At 39.7% G+C, this 16,732-nt stretch overlaps 1 protein-coding gene across 1 annotated transcript; it reads right to left on the bottom strand.

The window, feature by feature from the left end:
• Positions 1-10,286: 10,286 nt before the first annotated feature.
• On the bottom strand, positions 10,287-15,622 carry LOC141626338 (protein DWD HYPERSENSITIVE TO UV-B 1-like). The gene is given in 8 exon segments (XM_074440209.1): positions 10,287-10,884; positions 11,085-11,147; positions 11,616-11,672; positions 11,780-11,974; positions 13,230-13,673; positions 14,159-14,202; positions 14,205-14,821; positions 15,275-15,622. Coding segments are annotated over 7 exon segments (1,344 nt in total). The 5' UTR covers positions 14,677-14,821; positions 15,275-15,622; the 3' UTR covers positions 10,287-10,815.
• Between the last annotated feature and the right edge of the window lie 1,110 nt (positions 15,623-16,732).

The following is a 16,732-nucleotide window of genomic DNA, read 5'->3' as shown; positions in this document are numbered from 1 at the left end:
GAGAATAACGTATGGGATCTAGTTGATTTACCTAATAAGGTAAAACCTCTACAGTGCAAATGGCTTTACAAAATAAAGCATTCTGTAGACGCGCAACCAGATACCTATAAGGCACGACTTGTGGCAAAAGGTTTCACTCAAGTGCAAGGATTGCATTACGATGAGATTTTTGCACCTGTAGTCATGCTACGTTCCATTCGGATAATCTTAGCGATTGCTGCATTTCATGACTATGAAATTTGGCAAATGGATGTGAAAACCGCCTTCTTAAACGGTTATTTGGAGGAAGAGTTGTACATGGTGCAACCCGAAGGTTTCATAGATCTTGTACATCCTAAGAAAGTTTGCAAGCTTAAGCGTTCCATTTATGGACTTAAGCAAGCTTCTCGGAGTTGGAATCATCGTTTCGACCAGGTGATAAAGGAGTATGATTTTAATCGATCGGTCGAGGAACCATGCTTATATACCAAGTCGAGTGGGAGTAAGATTGTATTCTTTATATTGTATGTCGATGACATACTCTTGATTGGGAATGACATTCCTCTCCTATCTTCGGTTAAAGGATGGTTGAAGAACCATTTCCAGATGAAAGATCTGGGTGAGGCACAACGCATTTTGGGAATCCGTATCTACCGAGATAGATCACGACGGACGTCATCACTTAGTCAGGAGTCTTATTTGGATAAGATTCTTGAGAGGTTCAGCATGACCAACTCCAAGAAGGGGAACCTTCCAATGACGTCTGGGATGCAGTTGAGCAAGTCTCAGTCACCCACGACGCCTGAAGGGATTGAGCGCATGAGTCGTGTTCCTTATGCATCTCCAATAGGATCAATCATGTATGCCATGATATGCACACGTCCAGACGTGGCATATGCATTGAGTATGACGAGTCGGTACCAAAAGAATCCAGGTGAAACACATTGGATAGTTGTTAAAAATATCCTCAAGTACCTACGGAGGACAAAGGATAGGGTATTGACTTATGGAGGAGATACTAAGCTATGGGCAATCGGTTACGCAGATGCTAGCTTCCAAACGGATCGAGATGGTTAGAAATCTCAGTCTAGATTCGTTGTTACTCTTAATGGTGTTGCGGTCAGTTGGAATAGTTCCAAACAAGAAGTTGTAGCAGATTCTACTACTGAGCCATTGAAATATGATAAGCATGGAGGGCACGTTATTTCCATGAGAATTAAACGTATACCTGAGTTATAGTAGTTGATTATGAATTCGATACGTTATATTTTTCATATATTATTTATAACTTCATCGTTTTATATATATAATATTTTGTTTTTCATGTGGATTGTACTGACAACATTGAACGCCACAAAGTGAACTGGATTACATTATATTTGTTTTGGTCCGTAATCACCAATGTGAGCTGATAACTCCGGCTATTATATTGTGCAGTCGATTGATGGTGGGTTCAACGAGCCATAAGTTAAACGGTTGACTAATCGATCACAGATACGAGATTATGACGATACCTCGTAGGACAACTTTTTATGACAACGTAATGGAGTCCTAAATGTTTAAAAACATTCGGTGCCAGGTCGTGGATAGGACATCCATTGTGTTCCTAGAGTCGATTCTTTTGACTATCATCTGTCTCTTGATATTAAGGCAGTTTTTTGGGTGACTTTGGTTTCTTTCTCACGGTCTACCGTAACTGGGGCTAAGTAGATTTTTTCTGAGTCATTTCATACTACATTTACATCTGCAGGATTCGAGTTGAGGAAAATATCCAACCCTTATCAGGTATAGTTATTTCTCAGGGCCACTCGAGGAGTTGTAACTGAAATGCGTGGCCATGCTCGAATGTTGATTCGTTTATCAGTTAAGTTACTCTCTAGTCGGGAAAACCACTCTTGATACTGATCGCTTGTAAAATACGACCTTTGTGAATTCGGATTTGCAAATTGTTTTACATTGAGTGGGAGAAATTTTATAGGATATGAGAATCGGTTATCGCACATACACTTGTTAGGACAAGTGGGAGTTTGTTGGAGCTGGTGTCCTCCACAAATTAGTGTGATAACATTTGTAAATCTCTCACAGGTTCACAAGGGTATACTTCGTATATTTAATCAGTTGATTAACGTTTACCTAATAACGGTTGGCTTGCTAGAAAGTTTGACGTTATTATCATACAGATGGCGGTGATCAACTGGTCCCTAAAGGTCACACCTATAGAACGTGTTTGAGAAATGTGGTTATAGAAATATAATTACATTGATGCCCAAAATGACTAAAAAGTTAGTCAATGTGTTGATGAGATAATTATTTAATGAAAATTAAATAATATTAAGTTGAGACGGATTAACTGTCAATTCGTAAATTAAATATAATAAGTTATATTTAAATTAAATATATATAAGGTTAGTTTGGACGAATTAATCTGTTAATTCGTAGTTAAATATAATCAGTTGTATTTAATATCAACAAGTTGAATGTGTCATAGTGGTAATAGTGAGGGTACACAAGCCAAGAGGTCATGGGTTCGATCCTCACTAGATGACAATTTAACACACTTTATATATTTTTGGAAAGACCAAAATAAGGAGAAAAATATTCCTTATTTCGATTCACTTGGCCGAAATTAGGGAAAGTTTTTCTTTTCCTAATTGACTCCAAGTTTCGGTCTGTATAAAAAGAAAGGTAGAGAATTATTTCTACTCTAATGCTTTTTCTTGACCTTGCCTCCTCTTTCTCATCACAAGAACACAAAGACAATTAAATTTTACAGAAAATTTTAGATTGATTTCTAGCATAATCAAAGGGCATATCTCAGATCGTCTTGGGTGCAACTAATAGGCGAATATCAATTTTGATATTGTTCTTAGGCCATATTTGCTAGGACCGAAGGTTAATTCTAAATCTTTTTACTTATGTTTATGTATTTTATTTTATGACATTAGATCATCTTTATTAAATCGTTATAATACTTCTAGTTTAAGGGAAGTATACAGATTTATTTCCCACATTTTGAAACGTAGTCCACGACTAGAAGAATGTATAGAAATCCATGGGAATTTGGAAAGGGTCTCATGAAGTCCATACCCCACACATCGAAGATTTCACAAAAGAGCATTGATTGTTGAAGCATCTCATTTCTCCTTGAGATATTTCCAACCCTTTGGCAACGATCACAAGTAATGACAAATTCATGTGCGTCTCTAAATAGACTTGTCCAATAAAAACCGCACTCAAGCACTTTTCTTGCCGTCCTTTGGGAACCAAAATTCCCTCCACAAGCATACTCGTGACAATGTTTAAGAATACCTGGAATATCACCATCCGGCACGCAACGGTGAATCACTTGATCTTGACAAAACATCCAAAGGTATGGGTCGTCCCATGAATAGTACTTGGAGGTTGCTTTAATCTTGCTTCTTTGGCTTGAGGATAAAGTGGATGGAAACCTTTTAGTTAACATGTAGTTGACCATGTTGCCATACCATGGTTCAATAGTTGTCAAAGCATATAGGGATTCATGTGGTAGACTCTCATCCACTACACCCATCCTCTCTAGTTGCTTTTGTTCAAGGTTCAACCGGCTAAGGTGGTCGGCCACCACATTAGATAATCCCTTCTTTTACCTTATTTCAATATCTAACTCACTCAAGAGGAGGACCCACCGCATAAGTCTTGGTTTTGTATCTTTCTTTTCCACGAGTTGAGTGATGGCCTTGTGGTCGGTGTAAAATATTACTTTAACACCCAATAGGTAAGAGCGGAATTTTTCAAGGGCGTACACTACCGCCAAGAATTCCTTCTCGGTTGTGGGGTAGTTCTTTTGAGCATCATTAAGAAGGGAGGAGGCGTATTGGATAACATAGGAATATTTGTCTTTTTTTGTCCCAACACGGCTCCAATAGCATAGTCGCTTGCATCAGTCATTATCTCAAAGGGGAGATTCCAATTAGGAGCTCGGATGATTGGGGCCGAAACTAACTTCTCCTTCAAGGTGTCAAAGGCCTTCTTGCATTCCTCATCAAATACAAATTCTACATCCTTATGAAGCAACCTACACATGGGATTAGCAATCTTCGAAAAATATTTAATTTAACGACGATAAAAACCCGCATGGTCAAGGAACGACCTCACATATCGAGTATTATTGGGATATGGTAAGGTTTGGATGACTTCCACCTTTGCCCTATCCACTTCAATCCCTCTTTTAGATATTACGTGTCCCAATACGATGCCACTCTCAACCATTAAATGGCATTTTTGGAGTTTAACACTAAATGAGAGTCAATGCATCGTACTAGGACCGTGGTGAGGTGGTCCAAACATGAGTCAAAAGAGTCTCCATGGACGGTGAAATCATCTATGAATATCTCTAAGGTTCCCTCAACAAGGTTGGAAAATATACTCATCATGCACCGTTGGAACTTTCCCGGTGCATTACATAAGCCGAAAGGCGTTCTTCGATATGCGAACGTTCCAAAGGGACATGTAAAGGTGGTTTTAGCTTGATCTTCCTGTAAGATAGGGATTTGAATGTAGCCGTAATAACCATCTAAAAATCTATAGAACTCTTTTCCCCCCAACCTTTCTAGCATTTGATCTAGAAAGGGCAAGGAGAAATGATCCTTTAGGGTGACCGCATTTAGGCGACGGTAGTCAATGCACACTCTCCACCCCGTTTGAAACCGGGTGGGAATAATTGAACCTTGTGTGTTTTTTACTACCGTTACCCCACCTTTATTGGGCACCACTTGGGTAGGGCTTACCCATTGGGAATCACTAATTGGAAAGATCATACCCATTTGTAAAAGCTTGATAACCTCTTCCTTGACAACTTCCATCATAGGCGGGTTAAGCCTTCGTTGTGGTTGACAGACGGGTTTTGCGTCCTTCGTTGTGGTTGCCAGACGGGTTTTGCATGCAAGTGCTTGGGCTTATCCCCTTAATATCCGCAATGCTTCACCCAAATGCTCCTTTATGTTTCTTGAGCATGCTCACTAACCTTTCTTCTTGGTCAATTTGGAGTTTGTTGGAGATGATTAGAGGTAGTGTGTCATTCTCCCCAAGGAAGATGTATTTAAGATGAGTTGGGAGGGGTTTGAGGTTGCATTTTGGGGGTTTTATTATATAAGGGAGTGGTCTCTCAAGGTTGGCTTCAAGGGGTAGAAACGTACCCTTTTGACTAAAGGTGTTGAGCAAAGAGATTTTGGTGGGGTGGCAGTCCAAAGCGCAGGCTGTACTTTGGCCTGTTTTTGGCTCCTCTTTTTTGCTTGTCTTAATTTCCACGGCCTCATCTAAGGGTTCTTCCTTCTTCAATTCCCCTATGCTTTCCTTCACATCTTGAGACAACAAAAAACGCAACCCTTCTTGGCTTAATTCGTTAGTGAGGACCACCTCAAGCGGGTCCTTGTGACACAAGTTATACATATGGTGTGCCAAGGTTTCAAATATATCTATGAAATAGCATGAATGTAAGTCATTTGGTTTTTTCATGGAATCGTATATATTATAGATGAGTTTCTTTCCTTCAAATTCCATGGTTACGTTCCGAATTTTAACATCAATTTTTGTGTTGGAGGTGTTCATGAATGGTCGGCCTAAGAGTATTGGAGTCGAACTAGCATCCGCTTTCATATCTAAGACATAGAAATCGGCCGGAAAGGTGAGGTTATCCACTTCCACTAAGACATCCTCTATCATCCCTTTTGGGTGAATGTTAGATCGGTCTGCAAGTTGGATCACAACGTCGGTCCTTTCTAGTGGGGGTAGTCCAAAGGTCTCATAAATAACATGGGACATAACATTTATGGAAGCACCTAGGTCAAGCATGGCATGAGCAAAGGTTTTGTTCCCAATGGAGCACGGTATAGTGAACATGCCCGGATCACCATGCTTCTTAGGAAGTGGCTTTTTGAAAATGGCAGAAACATGCTCACTTACCGTCACTCTTTGGGTACCCTTCTTGGTATTCCTTTTAGGAGTGCACAATTCCTTTAAGAATTTGGCATACCTAGGTACATCTTTCAACAAAGTAAGTAAGGGAATGTTGATCTCACACTTCTTGAAGGTTTCTTAGTGATCCTCATCTCTTTCAAACCTCTTAGAATGTGTGAGAGCATGAGGGAAAGGTACCTCCATGGTGTATTCCTTTGTGATGTCTTCGATTGTTTCCATTGAATTCTTAGTTTCCTCTTTTCCTTTTCCCATTATTGGAGGGCTTCCGAATTCTTCCCCAATGATCTTTGGTGATGAATCTTTTCCATGCTCAACCACTAGTTCATCTTCATGCTCACCAATTTGTTCCATTTCCCTTTCCTTTGACTTTGCCCTCCTCTTTTCTTGGGAGGTGTATCTGGAGTTCTCCATTTCCTCAATGTCATTGCACTTGCATTTTCCATTGGAGGAAATGTTGTGGAAGGGATTGAGGTGGAGTTCTTTTGATTGTTCTTGGCAATTTCTTGAGATATTTGGCCAAGTTGGATCTCAAGGTTTTTGGCCCTTGCATTACTTGAAAGTTTATCGGAATCCATCTTCTCAAACCTTCTAGTTGTATCGGCTTGCCCTTTTATAAGGATTTTCAATATCTCTTTGGTGGAAAAGTCATCATTCCCTTGAGAGGAGGGACCCCCTCCTTGTTGAAAATTCTTGTTGTTCCCTTGGTTTCCAAATTGAAAAGACCCCTCTTTTCATTGTTGAAAGTTTTGGTTCCTTTGATAGTTTGGGTTTTGGTCTTGTGAGTTTTGATTTCGCACGTGGTTGATCAATTGACCATTTTGGAAACTCCTTGAAGTATCTCCACCCCAACTAAGGTTTGATTATCCCTAGAGCCAACATTGTAAGTGTTTCCAAATGGGTCATACTTGTAGTACCCACACCCAGTAGGGTTCCTTGAATTGTAGTTGTCATGCCCCATGGCACTAACATTCTCAACTCCAATACCTTGTTCTTGCATAATGAGGCATGATTCCACTGGGTGTGGTCCTTGGCAAAAATTACATTCCACATTAGGCCATTGTCCTCCACCCACATCTTGAGTGTTACCCATCAAGTTTGCTACCATTCGAGTAAGATGATCCGCACTCTTTTCAAGCTTTTGATTGGAGGAGGGGGATGCTTCAAGTGAAGAGACATTCTTTGACCCCCGGTGTAACACCCCCATACACCAAGGTGCCTTACCAAGACCACCTAATGCATGGAAGTACTACCATCTCGGTTGCCCGAGACAATGTATATCAAATTAACCATAAAGAAACGTGCTTAATTAAATAAATGAGTTTAAGTGATTACAACATCAAAATCCCAAACTGTAAAAGAAATACAAATGTTCCAAACCAAATGTCAAACCAACTGAAAATAAACTAAGCCAAAGACACGGAGGGGGAATCTAGTTACAAGTGGTGACTCCATCTCAGCTATCCCTCGCACAGTCCATCTCATACCTGCTCAATAACTGCTCTCCATCCCCGAATGGATCACCACAGTTTTCAAAACATTTAAACGGGGTCAGTTACTGATTACATAAAACAAGATACACAAGATATAACACACAAAACTCCCAACTCCATTATATCTCCACACACCTGACTACACACTAAAGTGTGTAGTCCCGCCAGTATACCCATCGCAGCAGATATTCCACGCCGCCGGTGGGGGACCACAGTCGTACCCACCAAATCTCCGCTCATCTATTCCGAGCGAAAACCTAAGTTACTTAATGTACACATCCCCTCCCGTGGCGGGTTCCAAAGAGGGCGAATCAAGGGCGTGAAGCCACTCCCGCAAGTGACTCCACTCAGCCGAGGACACGCCTCGCGAACCACAGACAATTACACAACCAATTATACAACAACAGCACCAATATAATACCAATACGTTAGAGATCAACAATAATCACAACCATCACCAAACAACTATGTAATCAATAACCGAGTAGGAAAACCCTACCTGGAATAAGCAAATCACCAGATCGTCACAAATCCGCTCTTCAATACTGCTCCTCTACGAAACCACCTCCTATAATCACATAACCATAGAATCACTATCTAATACACATCATACTCCCTAAATCCCCCAAAATACCCAATTAGGGCTTTAAAAAAATCAACAAAAAGGCATAAAAACTATACAAGGATCTTACCCACAATACGACGAACTCAACGGCGTAAAGAACACGACGATCCGACAACTATAGCCCTTAGGATTTGGTAGCAATGCGAAGAAGAGAGCAACATACTTTGTTTAGGTTTTGTGAGATTTTAGAAAAGATAAAAAGTGAAAAAGAAACTGACGGAAAACTTTATATATCATTCTCGCATTGCTAACGGAAGCCGGCATAAATAACCCGTAGAACCGACTTACTCGATTGAGTAGTCACTTACTCGATCGAGTGACACTTACTCGATTGAGTGCCACACTTACTCGATCGAGTACCCATCAGCAGTACATTGTTTCGAAATCCAAGCTCACTTACTCAACAGAGTAAGCCCCACTCGATAGAGTACGCAACAGCATAGAAAACCGTAGTATTACACCCGGCTTCCTCGCCCATAACTCCTTGTGCTTGCGGCAAGTTGTTCTATAATCTCATTTGCCTCCGCCACGGAGTAGTTTTCAACTCCTCCACTTGCTGCACTATTCACCGTTCTTCGGTCTTGTTGAGTAAGGCCATCACAAAAATTCACAAAGAGGTCGTCACCACTCAATCCATGATATGAATATTGGGCAACCAACCGTTTAAATCTCTCCCAATATTCATACAAACTTTCACCCACTTCTTGCTCCGGAGAGGTGATAGCTTTCTTGGCATGATTGTGTCGGGAATCGGGGTAGAACTTCTCAAGAAATGTCGACTTCATTGCTTTCCAAGTGCAAATTGTACTCGGTGGGAGGTAAAAGAGCCAATCATTGGCCGCATCTTGCAAAGAGAATGGAAAAGCTCTTAGCTGGAATTGGTCTTCCGTGACTCCGTTGGGTGTTGCCCCCTCACACATCATGTGGAACTCGGAAAGGTGGCGATTGGGGTCATCTCCCGCGTGCCCATGAAACTTGGGTAAATTGTGGATGAAGTATCCTTTCAACTCAAAGTTTGCATTAGCCCCCATGGTGGGTAGGCAATGCATAAGGGTTGTGTATCATAATTCCTTGCCCTTAGTTCCCTAATGGTCCTAGTGTCGTTTGCCATTGGTTGAGGTAAGCGAATATTTAAAGGTGTAACTTCAATGGTTTCCCCTTCACTTGAATCAAAAACAACTTCTGGTTCCTCTTCACTTGACCCTACTCTTGGAGGTCTTTGGTAGAAGGGGTTTGTAAAGAACCAATCGTAAGTTTCCCTTGCACTTGAGTCTAAGTCTTGATCGCTTATTCTCCTTGAGAACTGGGCATAAAACCTTCACACTAAACAAGATAAATTAGAACTACCACTTACATCTAACAACAAGAAAGGCAATAAAGAACAACCAATCATAAACCACAACTCAAACTCTAGCTATGACGCCCTTCCCCGGTAACATCGCCAAAATTTGATAAGAAAAGACTAGGGTGTCGTAAATCCACTAATTAACCTATCAAACAAACAATTTATAACCTTAACTTGACTCTACTAACTTCTAAACAATACAATAGTAAAGCGGAAGTAAGGGTCAAACCCAAGAGGACTTTTATACTAGAGACTTGAATTGTAAACAATTGACCAACAATTAATTAAAATGCTAATGACAAGTAAGACTCAATAATTAATCTAATCACAAACTATGAGTATTCACAATGGTCAAAATGTAGGAAACATAAAAGGAGAACTTTGGTTTGGGAAATTTATGGAGAATGATTAAAAGATGAAAACTTTGTCAAAGGGACAATTCAACAAACAAGTAGTAAGCAAGAAATCAATATGAGAGTAGACTTGGTGTAATCTCTCCTTAGTAACCAACAAATGGTGAATTAGGCTCTCTTTACCTTTCCTAAATTATCAACCTACTACCATCATATCAAGATTGTAACACATACAAATGACCATTCATATGCATCCATCAAAATTTATCCAACAACTCAATACCATGAGAAGTGACTAAACATGAGCATGACGATTTATACCAAGATATGTAGGCTATGATCAATTCTCATAAGATGAACCCATACAAATAAGAAAAGACATAAACTTTCGTACTTATAATATGAATCCTTTAACCAAATTCAACACACAAGTTTGTTTCAACAATCCTAGAGAAATGAACTCACTTCTCTAGAATTTGCACTAATTAAGTAAACAACATGCAAGGGTAGCTAATCCATACATTCATTCACTTAACATATGAAATAAACACAAGGAGAGACTAATTGATAAATAACAAAAGGATTAAAGAGTCTTACAAACACCAAAGTTGGAAACTTTGGAGGAATTACACCAAGAAAAAGGAACTTAGCCAACCATAGTCATCATACAACCCAAATTCTTTGGGAAAAGGTTACAATGAAAATGGAAAGATTAAGGTCTAATTATTACAAGATTAAAAGCAAAAGCATCGGATAAATTGTTCTTCAAAAGCTTGGGGTATTTATAGTGCTCCACACAAATCTAGGTTAAACCATCTCACAAAAGCCCAATTGCGGAAAATTAGGCCCGTGTTTCATTAAAAATGTGCACGCTCTAGGGAGAGGCGTAGGCTGCGCAATGTGAGCAGGCTGGGCACTTAGGCGCGACGCAGGCTGCGCCCGGCACGGGAATCCTTCTTTAGAATTCCATCATAACCTTGATCTTTTGCTTCCCCGTCTTCACTTGATCATGCTTGGTTGGTTGAACTTCATGTCTGGGTTAGTGCAAAATGAAATCTCCATCTCGACTCATTGATATAGAAGCTTGAATTTGCTTTGTGGGATGTGTAAACCAAGAAAAAGCTCAATGTGTCCAAACTATAATCAAATGGAATAGGCCGGTGTATGTCAAAGATTTGTGCACAAAATTGGCCTCACAACTCTAATAAACGTCCTAATTTGACACAATTGACACGACATAAATGATTCTATCAACCTTATATTAAGTGAGGAAGTTTTCGAAGCAACCTATGTCACATATTTAATAGGAAATAGTACAAATCCTTTGACAAATTTACCTTGATTATCACACATTTTGAGTTTGATTGGCCATAAGATGCTAAGATACTCATGTTAAACTCCTGTCAAATGCAACAAAAGAAACACTTGGTAAGAGATACTGTATTTTACATCCTACCGCCTTGAACGCCCTAGCTTGTGCTTCTATTATAGGTTATTTTGGTTTTTGCTGTTCCAATATTCAGAGATTTAGGGCCAACCTGCCAACCAATATTCATGGACTGATGAAATGACGGCCAACAACCCATGTAGGGGAACTAAGAATTTTGTACTCGACTGGCAGGGTCAATTTGGATATATCTAGATCCAACAGGATCTGGTGAGTTCCGACTAATGATATCTCTGGTCACACATACACATCTTTAGAATTTCATCCACCACGACTTCACAATAATGAACGCGTCAATTTAGGAACCCATTTTTCCTTATTAAATCATATTCCAAAGCCCAAAATTAGTAAGTTCGTTGACTAAAATTAAAGCCATTGACAACAAATCTAAAAATTGAATGAAAGAAAAGTGAAGATTTACCCTGAAGGGATCACTCCTCAAAGACTGCACAAACATAGACTTATCTGAAGCTCTTCCCTGAATTGACACAATTAAGATCATTAAGGTTGTGAGCGTAGACATATACGAAAGCAAATTTCTACCTTCATGTCCTGACTTATAAAAGATATGGCAGCAAAAATTACCTCAAAATGGACATCTCTCAACCGCCTTCCCGTCTGAGCACAGCAAACGCGCACAACATGCTCATCTGAACTGCCACTAATGATATAGTCCCTCCCGTTCATATAATATGAACGGGTATAATTATGTGAACTACCACGTGAAGCTATGCCAAAATCTATGTCAAGTCTCCCGTCTAGTGCCAAAAGCTGCTTAACCTGTTAAATCAAAAGTTCACAACCATGTTTAAGAAATGTGCTAATATGTTCACTGACCTAGGTTAAAAGTATCTGAGATGCGCACTGGCAAATTTACGTGCAAAAAGTTGGGACTTGGGGTCTAGAGATACTTTAAAACACGTTGTGAGTGTTGCCTAATTTTGGTGCTGAGAAGTCTCAGATTTGTAATTTTACTATAATTTGACCGTAAATTTGTCACATTCAAAAGATGAGCGTGGCGGAGATGCACATGTTGAGGTGGATGTGCGGACATATAAGGAAAGATCGGTTAAGGAATGAGGCGATTAAGGAAAAGGTAAAAGTGGCGCCAATAGAGGACAAGATGATGGAAAACCGACTAAGATGGTTTGCTCATATGAGAAGGAGACCTATGGACGCACCAGTTAGGAGGCTGGAGACTTGGAGAACCGAAAAGGTCCCTAGAGGTAGAGGAAGATCGAGACAGACATGGTTGAGAGTGATAGAGCACGATATGAGATTTCTGGGGCTTGAGGAGAGTATGGTGACGGAGAGGGCACAATGGAGGAAAATGATACATGTGGATTTTTAGTATTTGATGTTTTTTTTGACATATTTAGTGTTTTTTTATTTAATTTAAAGAAATTAAATTATTTATTCTTCTCTCCTTTATTACATTTTTTACCAACCACTTTCTTATAAATTTTACTTGTTCATTCCGGATCCTTAATTTTATTTCGGTTTTTAAAAAATCGTTTTAATCTTTTCTCTCGATTTAAATTTAAGTTTTTATAAAAGAAATCCGGAATTCGATTTTAAAACCCCTAAGTTTACCTGGACTTTCCATTACATTTTTGTTCTTCTTTTTTGTTTTTCATTTTTCCTTTTTTTATTCGCATTTTAAGGCGTGCGTTCACCCATAGACGGTTCGAAATGATGATTCATGTCAGCCGACCCCAAATCATTTTGGGATTAAGGCTCTGATGTTGTTGTTGTTGACCGTAAAGTTTAAAGTCTAGTCTTCAAGGGCACTGTAAACAATCTTTTTGGGTGCCAGCGTGTCACAACGTGTCTGTTCAACTGTCATACCCGGCTGCCTAACGCAAAATCATCATGTTTTTAGTTTATAATAATGTGACCAGTGACTAGTGTCGTAACATGTACAAATGTGGTGTCGGAATAACATGGTTATAAGCAACTGATCACTATTAGGAACAGACTAAAACACGAGTAATACCGTGACCATGTCGTGACGAAATTAAAACAAGAGCTATACCTCATTATCAACAGCTGAGACTAGCAGATAGTGGTCATCAGGGGAGAAGCAGACCATGACATTGCCCCTTGAGCTAATAGCCGAGTAACAAGGTCGAATCATCCCTTGTCTAAGATGCCACATCTTGACTTTACGGTCAATTGATGAAGTTGCAAACATGAATGGAGAATGGTTTGCAAACTTGGCTACATTTATCGGTTCCTGGTGTAAATTGTTAAATAACTCAAACCGTTTTCCTGTGACCATATCATACATAGCGATGTTTTTCGTACAACCACTAACGACACACAGTTCATCTGTTGAGTTTATATGAACCGAAGTTAACTGCTCAAAGCTATCAAAGGTGATTGAATTGGCTCTTTGTTGATAGGAATCTGAACCCTTTGACGAAGAGTCATTAATGTCGTACAATCTCAACAAACCATTGTCAGAACCTCCAAGCACCTGTTCATTCCCATTTGCAGGAAGTTACATGCTGATAATCTGAAAGAGAAATTGACTTTGGGAAATAAACAACAATGTAATTCTAGTGCCTGAGATACTGTTGTCTATGGCAAGACAGGGGTCGAATATGAACCTTACCGTTAAGATTATAGAGAGGTTCTCTTTGGATGACGTATTTGAAAATCAAGTCTAGAATTCATCCGACCGACACACTGTTGCATACTTGCATGGTTTAGTGTTCGATTCAGTTAGGCAATAGGTTTAGGTTCTGGTTCCCGTTCCAGTTCAGGAAACATCTATCTGTTCTAAAGCATCTATTTGTTCTAGAACGCTAATGGATTCAAATATACGGAGTATCATATATGGAATTTTAGTAACATAGGTCGCAAATGAAGTCCATTCTGCTATGAACATGAACCCAGAAACATGCTCGAAGACTTTAGTGAGCCATTTAAAAAACAATATTACTTCAAAACGAAAGATACCTTGGATGGATACTTCTTGAGCCAGCATAGTCCTAAAATGCTAGGCTTGCTCCAAAGTTTGGCATATAAGCAACATGCTTCTTGTTCCCGTGGTTGATCACCACCACCTCTCCATCAAGAGTCCCGAAAGCCATTAGGCTAGAGTTAGAAGGATGGTACTCAAATTGCCTAGGCCGAAAGATCTTGCTTTCCTCATTTTTAAAGCTGCTAATTTCAGAGATGCGATGCAACTGAGGCCAAGGTGAGGCACCTAGCTTAGCTGCCAAAAGAGACTTTGAAAGACTTCGTTGATTCATCTGATGAACTGATGACATTCTTGACACTGAAGGTATCCGACAAGGTAATGCACAAGATGCAAGTTCACGATGATGAAGGATACGAGGAACACTCTCCTCTTGCTGTCTTTTGTATGGTAAATACTTGAAATGTTTTGAATATATCACCCTGGCTACTTTTCTTTCCTTCGTTCCTACTGGTAAATTGTCTAAAACCAGGAGTTGAGGCAATGAAGAAATCATGAACTCTCTATAATGTTTCTAGAAACATAGAGGTGAGGGATGGTGTGAAATGTACTTTCGTTCAGTTGTAGGTTTGAAATCTTCACTGACGTCTATCTCGTGTCTCCTGTCCGAAACATTGTTCAGAGGACTTAACTTGCAAATCCTGTCAAATTTAACATTGAGGAATGAACTTGTTTCCTTAATGCCATTACATCAACAACTTTAACCTAGTTTCTCAAAGGGTCGCACCCATAACCGGGTAAAGTGGCCATATGCCCATATGTACACAAATTGACGTTTGTGTTGAAAAAACAAAAGAAACTGTAACATGATGATCACCCAAAGAAGAAAATAGCATTGGAATTTACATTGGCTAACTTCTTCTTAAATTATAAGATGTACAAACAGATTAATGAGTCATTTTTCTTTATACCATCATTTTCTCGCCCCAAGTCTCTGACTTCATTTTTGTTGCAGAATTTAGAATATCGTGTTCATCTCCAGAGGGGAAAGAAGAATCACCTTACTCTTGATCATACTGGGTAGTTCGCTAGAGAGGGAACAATGTCATTGTATCTTAAATGAGATAACTTAGACGAGTATAATATTCACATACCTTACTCTTGATCATACTGGGTAGTTCTTTGATCAGATAATCCGGACTATTAGATGACAGATCCAATAAGCTTAATCTTTGAAGTTCACTACTATGAACATCCAAACCCTCAAATTGATCCTCGTAATTTGGGGATGAATCTTCAAATACAATAAAGTCCTGACTTGTCTCTTGAGCATGATAACTATTCTTGCTCACATGAAATCCAGAGTCATTTCCAGAATATAGGGTGGTTGTAGGGTTGGTAGGGAAGGGGCAGGGAGGACTAGTGATTCTTTCCCCCTCACTTTGTTGTGGTTCGCTTGTTTGTTCTTGAGTAGGGGGTGGGATTAATCTTCTTGTCTTGAATTCCCGAGCACTAGGTATGAGGGTATTCGGGAAAAGGACCCTCCTTTGTGAAATCCTTGTCAATCCTTCCATTGGAAGGCTTAGTGGGGCGCTTCCCTTTGTTAGCCATTTGATTTGCCTCTCATACCCTTCGTAGGTTATCCAATGGTGTTGTTGGAAAAGAAGTTGTTCATTGAGCCTAGTGTTGCCCGGAAGGGGGACATATGAGTTATCTTTGTTGAAATTTGGGTTATACCACTTGGCTATCCTTGTAATCAAGCCTCAATTGACAATGTGCCTCATCCCATTATCACAACCATTCCGAAATCGTGCCCATCGTTCAAGTAACACAAAAGAGGCATTGAAATTACAACCGCTTTTCCCTTATATCTTCAAATATGATTCCATGAATGTAAGATCAAGCTCATTAAACACAGCCGGGTCACGTCGAGCTAGTAGGGTGTTCATGATGAAATGGTATGTGAACCTTATAATGGGGTTTTGAATGCAGGAAGCCGAACAATCTTTTATTTTTGTCAAGTCGCGGCCCATTAAGGCTCTCCAAAGAGGTGCTACACTATAATTTCTAGGCTTGTATGGCCGAGAGGTCGACACATCTAAACCCAATATATCCGCAAATTCAACCAAAGTTATCATCTTTGTTACATTCTCCAAACGAAACTCAATGCAAATGGTGTCATTTATGGTAGAGATCTTTAAGAAGCTTAGCAATTCAAGCACAAGCGATTGATATGTAAGTTCATGCATATGAAACATAGTTGAGAGTCCGAACAAGTCGAACAATGCCTCGGTTTGATGATAAATTCCTAACTTCATTAATGTATCATGACAAACGAACTTAGTGGGAAGGATGTTCTTACCTAATAGTCGATGGAAGACGATCCTTTGTGCATCATTGACGAATTCGTTGTTGGAGAACCTCTCAAGTCGCTAGAGATCAATGATGTCCTCATTTTCTCTTCTCCTTTCATTGTGGTGTGAGCTAAAAGAGCTCCCAATTATCCTTTTTGCTTATCTCTTTTCCCTTGCCATGATGATGCTTTTGTTGTTTGAGTTGGGGGTTACTTAGAACTTTGTGGTGGGGAGTGAAATCAACTCCCCCTAAATTGG

Source organism: Silene latifolia, chromosome Y (assembly GCF_048544455.1).
Source record: "Silene latifolia isolate original U9 population chromosome Y, ASM4854445v1, whole genome shotgun sequence".
NCBI lineage: Eukaryota > Viridiplantae > Streptophyta > Magnoliopsida > Caryophyllales > Caryophyllaceae > Silene > Silene latifolia.
The sequence above is the reverse complement of the archived record's forward strand: the minus strand, read 5'-3'. Positions and strand labels throughout refer to the sequence as shown.